The sequence below is a fragment of the Sycon ciliatum genome, chromosome 2 (genome assembly GCF_964019385.1).
Source record: "Sycon ciliatum chromosome 2, ocSycCili1.1, whole genome shotgun sequence".
Classification (NCBI taxonomy): domain Eukaryota; kingdom Metazoa; phylum Porifera; class Calcarea; order Leucosolenida; family Sycettidae; genus Sycon; species Sycon ciliatum.
Window position 1 is genome coordinate 39,800,461 of NC_088644.1, and position 10,147 is coordinate 39,810,607.

Consider the following 10,147-nt stretch of genomic DNA (forward strand, 5'->3'; position numbering starts at 1 on the left):
TTCAACTATAGAGTGAGGCACTCAAAGTATATTGATGAGGTCATAATGATGTCATGATTACATCATTGAATTATGAAAGACAGTGACTGACCTGCAGTAGTACTGATACCATGTCATGGTTGTCACTAGCAGCCGCGACATGCAGCGGTGTGTACAGGTCACCATCCCTTGTGTTGACGTCGGCACCTTTGTTCAGCAGTACACGTGCCAGCTTCTTTTGATTGTGAGAAATGCACTGTGCAGAATAGGTAAATACACCATCATACAGAATCCCATCCACTCTCCTGACAATGCACCAGACAATGCATCAGGCGTGTAGCCAGCATGGGGCATGTGCACCCCCTTAACATTTCGACCTAGGTTTAACATGCACATAATGACTATGAATGACATGCACCAGCCATCGTACACATATGCGGCTGTGCACCCCCCCCCCCCCCCTGCAGGAGGACCAGCTACGCAACTGTGCATCTATTGCCCTACTCTGCTCTCTAAGACGATTGCCTGCCGATTTTCCACCGAATTATCTTGTGTGGGCAGTAAAACAGCCAGGTGTTACGTGGAGGGGGATCATGTGTTCGCATGTATTCCTATTATTGTGATGGCATGCTTTAGTTCCCCAAGGCAGTTACCTATGCACACCCTTCACTTGCTGGGGTAAACACACACACGCACACACACACACACACACACACACACACACACACACACATACACACACATGCACTCTTCTCACTGCCATGACTGGTCCCGCGAGTCTCCCCCGAAGAGGGGAGAGAGATTAAAATGGAATATTGGAAAGATGACTCAATCAGCTACTGAACCGCCCAACGGTCGACACCCCTAGACATCCCCAAGCTCTGGACGGACTTGGAAATGATTCCACTTATGGGCTCACCACACCTCAGAAAGTGAGTCAGGACAAGGTGCAGAAAAGGGATTTACGGCATCAAGGTATCCGTCCCGGGATCTAACTACATTCACCCCTGCCCCCAGTGAAGGTAATACTTGCTACTAGTGTAGGTGGCTAAATCAGAGTGGATCTGATAAAGGCTTCACTAGCACCATTGATTACACAAGATGATCTGATCTGATCTGACGCCTGATCATGGGGTGGTGGCGTCCCACGGAAGCGGAAAGGTGGTTCTTGACCAGGGGGTTGTACGACTTAGCAACCGGACTAGCTACACGCACAAAGACACATACTTGATGTAGCAGCTTAGTACCACTTCCAAGACTGAAATCTGGATCAGCACCACGATTCGATAGTAGGTCAATGGCTGTACGAGGAACACAAGAGCAGTGAAAACAGCATCAGTCCCGCAGTGCAGGTGAATACAACCTTCTCAAGGGAGTGACTTTGGGAGTGTGCAGAAAACATCATTCTGCCTGTCATGTTATGCAGGGCTGATCAGTTATACATAAAATGTTCCTTGAAACCAGTGTGACACAGTTTTTATTTTATTTTATTTTTTATTTTTTTAAACTTCGCCCAGTATGACTGCTAGAATACTCACTTCGTCTTGGGGATAAGACATGGGGAAGTTGCCAGACAGGGGTGGTGAGCCCGCCTTTTGGCGCCGGGAATACAGCTCGCTCGACTCTGTCTCAACTGGGAGAAAAGGACCCACACCTTGACCTGGTGAGCTGCAACATGGGGGTTTGCAGTCAGATATGCGACTTCGGGGCTCGAACCCGCAACCTCTCAGTACGCAGGCAAGTGCAGTGCACAATGCACTACCGGGGAGCCCCCCACACACAGTATTCAGCAAGGTACAGTAACACAGCAAGGTACACGTATTTTCCAGTGGATTATCTCTAGGGTCCGGCGGATTCTGCCGGCAGAAAAATTGGCAGAATTCGGTACTTTTTCTGGTAAGTTTCATGCATGTTTGGTATGTGGATAAAAAAATGGAGCAGAATTCGAGGAATTGCCCGCCATAAGGTTTGTATGGTTCTGCCAATTTCGCTGCTTTTCGAGCAGAATCTGCCACCTTTTCGAGCAGAATCCGCCGGTCCCTAATAATAATTATCTCAGTATTCCTTGGCAGCCTGAGGTTAGATGCTAGTCCAGTCCAGTATTCATAGGTTGAAAGATCAGATTTCAAAGATCAGATTTCAATGAAAGGAATTTTCAAAAGTAACTCGATCAATTCTGCAAACATTCGTTGATAGTAGTGAGTGGGATTGAGGGAATCGCTGCTCATTTGCAGATTTGGAATTATACCTACTTCCTGCATACCGTATGTCCACGGTCAAACTACGATTACTGAAAAAACCAGGCATGAACGGTCCACTATACCTTTCTGCTCATCATCCGCCGACACAGCAACAAGCAGCTCGTCGTTACTGCCAAACTTCACATTGCAACCTTTCTTTTTCGAAGGTTTCGAACCATTTTTGCCCGCTTGCACAGGGTCCGTGCGCTCTCGCTCGTGGTAGCGACGGAGCTGCTCTTGGCGCATGCGTTTGACCAGTTGCAGGCGTTGCTCTTGCGGAAGCGTCTCCAGCAACGCCTGGTCAATCTCCACAACACTGTTCATTGTGAAGTTGGGCCACCGACCGCCCTGTCTCCCCAAACCTCAAAGAAGATTCCTGATCGAGAACTAAAATTTCTTCAATTCATTTCTGTAATCAGTTAGCGTGCATTCCTCCTCATTACGGTCAAGTACTTGCTGACCTCGATTGCTAGCAGAATTAGAACATCAGCACAGTTACTTTGCCGGAAAAAAATTAATAGCTACTGTCGGTCCACAAAACGCAACGTTCTCTGCTTCGTCCGCAACATGTTTGGCACGATTGGGACTTTGGGAGGTGGCAGATCTACTCCGACTGAGGGATACTATCATAGCGCTACAACGTCACGAAATCAGACGGAACAACGCGATGAATGATACCCGGACGTGTTGACACTGCGGATGGGGTTCTTCGGCTCGACAATGCGCGATCAGCTTGCCTGCCAAACTACCACTGACACCTGGACACGACGCGTGATCATGGTGATCTGCCATTTCGCCTACAAATACTGTAGTCAGTGTAGATCTGCAATGCTGCTGCGTGACATGATGAACGAGTTACGTCCATAGAAGACTATCTCTCTATCTCGGATGGTTCATGTACTATTCGTAAGATCGCCGACCACAGCCCAACCCACGAGTAAGGTGTCAAGTGTCAGTTTTTTTGTATTTATTTTGCGTGGTGTGTCATTTCATGGCTCTGCAAACGACCGCCAATAAGTTAGTTGAATGTAAGGAAAAATTGGCGGCGTATCCAAAATTTCAAAAGAAACGGTGTCAGCACCGACGCAACCCACACAGTCAAGTAAGCCAATTTAGTAACCGAACGTTTTCGTTCCCTTCCCATCATTGGTACATACAGGGAATAATGGAAAATGTCGAAATACAGCAACGTAAAGAGCAACAGCAAAAGCATAGATCGAGAACCGAACGCTATACCGTATACGTGTGGAAAATATAAAATTCAGCTGAACAGGTCAAAAACAGGGTGACGACTGACGGTGAAGAAATGACTAAAACATAGTGAAAACATCAATGAGAAGAAGCATTCCTGACACTTTAACGAGGATTAGCGCCAAACAACTGAAATGACAAAACATTTTCCTTCTGAGCACATATCGGACACGGTACGGTCACTATGGTATTGACCGTACCACATATTGTCCCAGGTACCCTGTGAATCAATAGAATACACTGATCTGGGATCCAAATTTCCAAAATTTTCGCCTCAGCCACACTCTCCCATGAGTAAATTGTACTTCAGATGGCTGACCGTACCACACCAAAATACCTTCCGACGCCCCTGAGTTGAACAACAAAATAATGAATTTGAAATAAGGTGCGTATCATAGGCAACCAAGGCAAATTCTCAGTACAAAAATGCAAAAGACACAATAGCGACAGACGCTAGACTCCACTGTGAGTCAACGACAGCCAGGTAGGGTCCAGCGGATAATACCGGCATTTTATTCGGCATTATAAGACTATTCTTCAGAATTCTCAAACTCCATTGCAGCGTATTCCTTGCACTTGAAAACACCGCATTCCCACACTTGAAAGTGTTCTTGTACGTGCTGTGATAGTCTTACTAGTCTTCTTTCTTCTGTTTAGGTCACCTTACAGGTGATGATTGTAAACTGTAAAGTTAGTGTTAGTGTTAGTTTTCTTGCCAAATTGTGTCTGTGTGTATGTGTGAGTTTTCTCATCTTTCGTTTTGTTTAGGTCACCTTACAAGTGATGATTGTTTAGTTTGCTGGCCTTCAAAGTGCCAATTGTGTCACCACGATGTGTTAGTTCTAGAACATTCATCTGCCTGCATTATTCGTCTTTATATTTCGTAATTTGGCCTCCCCTTCCTCAATGCCCTGATGATGCCCAATGGGCGAAATATTTTTGCAAAGTTATTTATTTGGAGCAGCTGAGAGCCTGTTGCTGGAATGGCGGTGTTTTCAAGTATAAGACTATCCGAGCATTAGAGCATTATGGAGCATTAGGAAGGAACAAGACGAGCATTATGTGAGATTTGAGCGGCATAACGAGTTTTATAGTGGATATTGTCGGATAATCTCATGGTTTTTGGTAAAGCCATGACTGCATGAGGTGCAACGCCATTATTGTACCGGCACATGACTTTGTGAGTGTAGACACCGTCACATGTAACACCTTTAGTGCTACATTTACCTGACTACATGCAGTATGACATTGCTACATACATGTTTTAAAAGTCGTTATGTAGCAATGTCAGGTAAGTGTACATGTGATGCAGCATACCCAACGTTGCAACTGAGGCTGTTTATGCTTCGAAGTGCACAAAATCCGTAACGATGATTTACTAAGAATTTTTTTAGAAATCATGGAGAGCCATGGATGATGGAGGAGACTACGTAGATCTACGCGAAGTGTATATCAAACAGAGGAAGAGGAGTTTCCTGTTAATAAAAAGTGTTATGCCATAGGCTCTGGCCATAGCATGTCTAGCGATACTGAAGTAAACACTAATCCATTGATAACATTTGGACCTGCATGAAGGAGCGGCTATAAGCGGATAGAGCTTACTCCAAAATTAATAACTGCCTTTGCCGAGTCCAGCTCAGCAGGCTCGAAAAGACCTAGAATTTCTCATGGATGCAGCACCAAGTCGATTTGAGCGCTCAGCAGCGCATGTTGTACTTTCCTGGTGAAGCACGTACAGTTCGTCGTGGACGATTGGAATGCAAAGATAGTCAAGTGCTATCAGAAAAGAAGAGTATTGCGGCCAACTATTTGTCTCCACGCAACCTCAGGAGAAGAAGACAGCGCAAGCAGAGGGTGTAGAGCGGCAAAATAACTTCTGACCACGTGTGTTCAGGATTTCCGCAAAAGGGAGGGATCTCGATCTGAGATCGTCTCTCAGGAACTTGCCTCACGTAAGCTGTTTCAGATGAAGACATTTTTCACAGAGTGGAAGCAGTGACAGCTTATCTGCAGGCAGGAATATCACTTCCCATGATAACCTTCCAGCATCCAATTGATCACCAGCAATAATGGTCTCACATCCCACTTCATGGATAAGCAAGGGAAAGGATTTGATATACCCACTGTTCCGGCAGCCACAGCCCTGCATCAAAGTTGCAATGGAGAGCAGCCAATGGAGACGCGATCATGTCTTATAGTGCTAAGAAGTAGTGGAGCACGTGAGAGATATTGCAGCAGCTTTAGAGGCAGATTGACTATATGCATCCTTTCCTGGAAGTTTGACAATGTGCAGCCTTTCTTCCATTTTTGTTCCAAAACCAAGAGCATTATAGCCCTTGTTGGAGCATTATAATCAGCATTATCAGGTAGTTTTTGGAGCATTATGATTAGCATTATACGAACATTTTCGGAGCATTATCCGCTGGACCCTACAGCCAGGTGAGGAAAATGACTGTAGGTAGTGAAAGTGTGCAGTACATCGGTGCTTTCGACCACGCGTTTACACAATTCTGGATCTGGGTTGTGTAATTCTCGAATGACCAGAATGTACGGATTGCGGCCTTGTAAACGAACGGCTGGAATTCACAACGCATTTTGTTCATGTCATGGCACAAACAAAATTGGTCGCAATAAGAGATCACGTACACCCTGCGCACACGTGAACCCAGCATCGCATACTGGTCCGTCCCGGTGAAGGCTCCATGTTGGCAACAATATTGGGCTTCGATAATGCTGAACGCGTGTGCGAAAGGACCACCCAATATGATCTGGTAATACTATTCATCAGCTCCCAGCGGAAACGGCAATTTCGCTTTTCGGGAAGACAACCGTAGCAACTACATGCAGTTGTAGCCCTGCTTTCGCGCCACGCCGGCCAGGGAGGCTCTTCGCGCTGTAGATGGAGTCATGACCAGACCGGTAACACGCCGAGTGTGCAATTCTGGCACCAGAATTAGAGAAATCCCGCCCCTCTTCAGAATTGACGGAATTGGATTATATCAATTCTGAACACGGAATTTGTGTAATCAAACTGTGCATCGGCAATAGCTAATTCTAGAATTGACCGAAATGTGTGTAATCGAACACGCTCATTGTACAGTACAGCCTCGGACTCAGCTCTGGTATCTGTACTGCCAAGATATGCATTGCAAATGGTAACCGTGAATAATAAAATGCCGGTAGTGTAGTTTGTATGACATGAGCGAAGTGCTCTACCAGCATAGTATTTCAGATGAAGATTTGATCCCATGCAACGGTCCTGCAGTAAGGTCAGATACCGTAGCTCCGTAGTTGCTGGCTTGGTTTGCTGTGAAGCTGGCGGCCTGTGAAGTAACAGTTGTGTACATACTGCATAGTCAAGAGTATAAACTACCCCGGTATAGTATAAAACCCGTACGTGGCACTACAATGTACATGTACTATGTACAGTGCTGGCAACTGAAATCCGACCCCCTGAGCGGTGCGCTCACATCCCAAATAAAAGACCTAACACGGGATGGTAAAACTACGAAACAGAGACCGCTAGAATATGAACCCACCACTCAGGGGGTCGGATTTCAGTTGCCAGCACTGTACTAACCCTGCTAATGCTTTTCATCCATGATAATACAGTAAAACCTGTAACTAAAGACCACCGTGACTAGCGACCAGCCTGGTACTACAGTAAAACCTGTAACTAAAGACCACCGTGACTAGCGACCAGCCTGGTACTACAGTAAAACCTGTAACTAAAGACCACCGTGACTAGCGACCAGCCTGGTACTACAGACCACTTTGCCAGGCACGGACGGTCTCACATTCATATAATTATTATGGTTGTGCAATGCAAACCTCTAACTAAGGACCACTGGCACTAAAGACCGCTTTCTCTGGCCCCAAGGGGTGGTCGTTAGTCACAAGCTTTACTGTAGTAACTGGTTCTTGCTGGCTGCATGATGAAAAAGAAGAATGACTGTAGTGTAGGCTAGGCTATGACACACGTCCAGTGCTAATATGGACAGGGGAGGTGGTCTACATGACTGTACAGATGTACAACTATAGAGCTACCTACGCTAAGTTATAGGCAGCGTGTTTCTGTTTATCCTCAAATCTGCAAAAGAGCTCACCCGGGGGTCTATAGACTCTTTACATGGCAGCCGTTGCTGACAAATATTAATTCAGGAATGTCATACATAATTATACACTATGCTTCGTGAGAATGCTACTTCGGACTTACCATTCAGAGAAGCTTCTCTTTCCATCGCAAGCTTAACAAGACATTTCGCTTTTTTTATGAATGACTGGAACTGGCAGTGAGGTCAGGTAAGATCCCATGTTAGACTACATGTAAGAGACCTCAAGACTACACAGCTTGTCACAGCATATCCACGGCTGTCATTACAATGAGTAGTCAGTATCCTGGTATCTCCCCTAGCCCTAGTCATGTCACAACGTTGTCAAGGCTCCCTTCACACTCGCGTGGCACCCAGAAGAGAGTCCATATGCAGGCTTGCCTATCCATGCTGCCGAGCAACCAAATTTGGACATTCCGTGACCAGCTACATAGGTATGTGTGTTGACGGCCTACAGCATGCAGTTCTTTTGAACTTGAAGCGGGCAGAGTCAATGAGCTCCACCATGGGGCGCATATTACAACAATGTAAAGTCACTGAAGTGTACAGGTAACATTCCTTTTGCCAATCCCTTCAGGATCGACGATGAGTAGAAGCGTACAGTCTTTGGCCTGGCAACTTTCCACATGTCAACGCATACTCACTTTTTACTTGTATTGCATACTCAGCATGAACATCACATACACACAGCATTGGAGAGCGAGGTTTACATGTACAACAAAAATGTATTAATTTTGTAACTCTCAGTTTGATGATGAAGCGATCGTCAGATAGCTGATAAGAAGACCTGCACTGTAACATTATTCACTGCAATGCAACTCCCTGATGATGCCGCCTCATGGCCGGGAGACACTTTGGAAGAATTATACATGTACTGGTGCATCCCAGGACTGGTGAAGAGTATGCGTGATTCCTTCTGCACTCCTTTACAAAGTAGAAATACTTCAGTATTGAAAAAAACTGAGAAAAAAGTTTGCAGTGGCAATTCACAGTGCACAGTGCAAATCGAATCAGGAAATCTCCTAATATGTCGTCGCAAGTGCCCACTTTATGTATAGTAATAAAGTTCACCGTCTTAGATAAAAGAAAGTCTCAAGGCCCAAAAGGGCATAGGGATTGATAGAATGCTTACAATATACACATGTACCAGTCAATTCAAATTCACCTGCTGATAGCTCGGAGTAAGTTACTCATCGGCATGATCAGATTGTGACTCAGTACATGTACATGACTGTGCTAGTGGTTAGCAGGCATGGGTCACTCTCCTGCTGTATCGTTGTCGAAGGTCTGCGCAAACTCCTTGATCTCCTCATAGTTCAGGTCTTCCTCCGGCTTGATGGCCAGGTCACCCGTGCTCAGCACATGCGGGTTGATAACGGCACTGGAGCGGCGGTAGAACGAGCGGTGGCGGGCCAACTTCTCCTCTTTCTCCGGAGGTACGTAGGCACTCACCTCCTCATACAAATTCTCTTCTGGCTCAGGCTCAGGTTCGGGTTCAGCAGGTGTAGTCGCATCCTCACCAGTTCTAGCCAGAACCATGTTGTTAGGGATTTCTCCACCGGCCTGTGCGCTGGACTCCACCGAGTTCTGGTGCGCAGCTAAGCGCTCCTCTCGCTTCTGACTGGCAGAGTCTTTCTTTTGATTGGCCTGCCAGTCGAGGAACGCATTCTGAAACGCCTTGGCCGTGACGCGCACCAGAGTTCTGGCCATTTTCGTGCTTTCGCAGAGCATGACGTGACACGAGGTGGACGAGGTATCCTTGCTCTCCAGGAATACGAACACATTATTGTGTATCGGGTGAGAGCCGGCGTACGCCACGGCATAGAGCGGTATGCGAATGACGTCCATCGCGTCGCGACGATCCAGGATGCTCAGCTTTTGGCCACTGACGACGAGAACCAGCCGCTTGACAGGAGTCGTCTTCTTCGCGGCAATCACTCGGCTCACAATTCCGTCCACTTTCCGTACTGTCTCTTTGTCCGCCACGGCCACTGACTCCATCTTCTCGAATCCTAAGTAGGTCACGTAGAAACTGAGTCCGACTTTGAATGGATCCTGGGCTTCTTCCTCGCCGAAGCTGTATGTATTACTGCCCTTCATAGCTCGCCGCAGAGCACCCGGACTGTGCTTGATCGCTTCCCCAGTTTTACGCAGCAGCCGAGCAGCCATGCCTGCGAACTATTCCACTCCAAATGCGCTGAAAATTCCACGATACTGAATGGGGAAAAAGTATCAGTTTTCTTTGGTGCTTCGGTCGATCACTCTTCACATGTAGCTCACTGTTTCAGTGTTTGAATCTGTTGCAGTGTTGGTGCTTTTCCTTCTCTGAGCCTACTGTCACTGAGTCCTGTACTAGTATTACACATGTAGTACTGAGGGCGAGGCTCGAGCCACACTCGTCTCCAACTCGACCTACCGCACGCCCTCCTGTCCCATTCTTATCAAGGACTTAGCTTCGACGTGTTTCGGTGTTCATCATACATATAGTGACGTACTAAGTAATAATAATAATTATTATTATTATTAGTTGTTGGTCACTCAGAATCAGAATATTTGAGCGGGTTT

General features: G+C 46.4%; 2 protein-coding genes across 3 annotated transcripts in view; both read right to left on the bottom strand.

The window, feature by feature from the left end:
* Window positions 1-2,805, bottom strand: part of LOC135810056 (unconventional myosin-XVI-like) — a 33,122-nt gene extending 30,317 nt beyond the window's left edge. For both annotated transcript variants that reach the window (XM_065323523.1, XM_065323522.1), the window contains exons 1-3: window positions 2,303-2,805; window positions 1,207-1,280; window positions 92-235 (exon numbers count right to left, since the gene is read on the bottom strand). In XM_065323523.1, coding sequence (XP_065179595.1) covers window positions 92-235; window positions 1,207-1,280; window positions 2,303-2,543 — 459 coding nt within the window. In that variant the 5' untranslated portion in view covers window positions 2,544-2,805. The remainder of the gene's footprint in view (window positions 1-91; window positions 236-1,206; window positions 1,281-2,302) is intronic.
* Window positions 2,806-8,287: 5,482 nt separating this feature from the next.
* LOC135810058 (uncharacterized) lies at window positions 8,288-9,925 on the bottom strand. Its single transcript, XM_065323526.1, has one exon. It carries the CDS (start codon window positions 9,749-9,751, stop codon window positions 8,840-8,842), a length of 912 nt encoding a protein of 303 aa, XP_065179598.1. The 5' UTR covers window positions 9,752-9,925; the 3' UTR covers window positions 8,288-8,839.
* Window positions 9,926-10,147: the final 222 nt, after the last annotated feature.

Excerpts from the sequence above, each read along its gene's own strand:
- LOC135810058 (XM_065323526.1), bottom strand. The coding sequence starts at position 9,751 with ATGGCTGCTCGGCTGCTGCGTAAAACTGGGGAAGCGATCAAGCACAGT.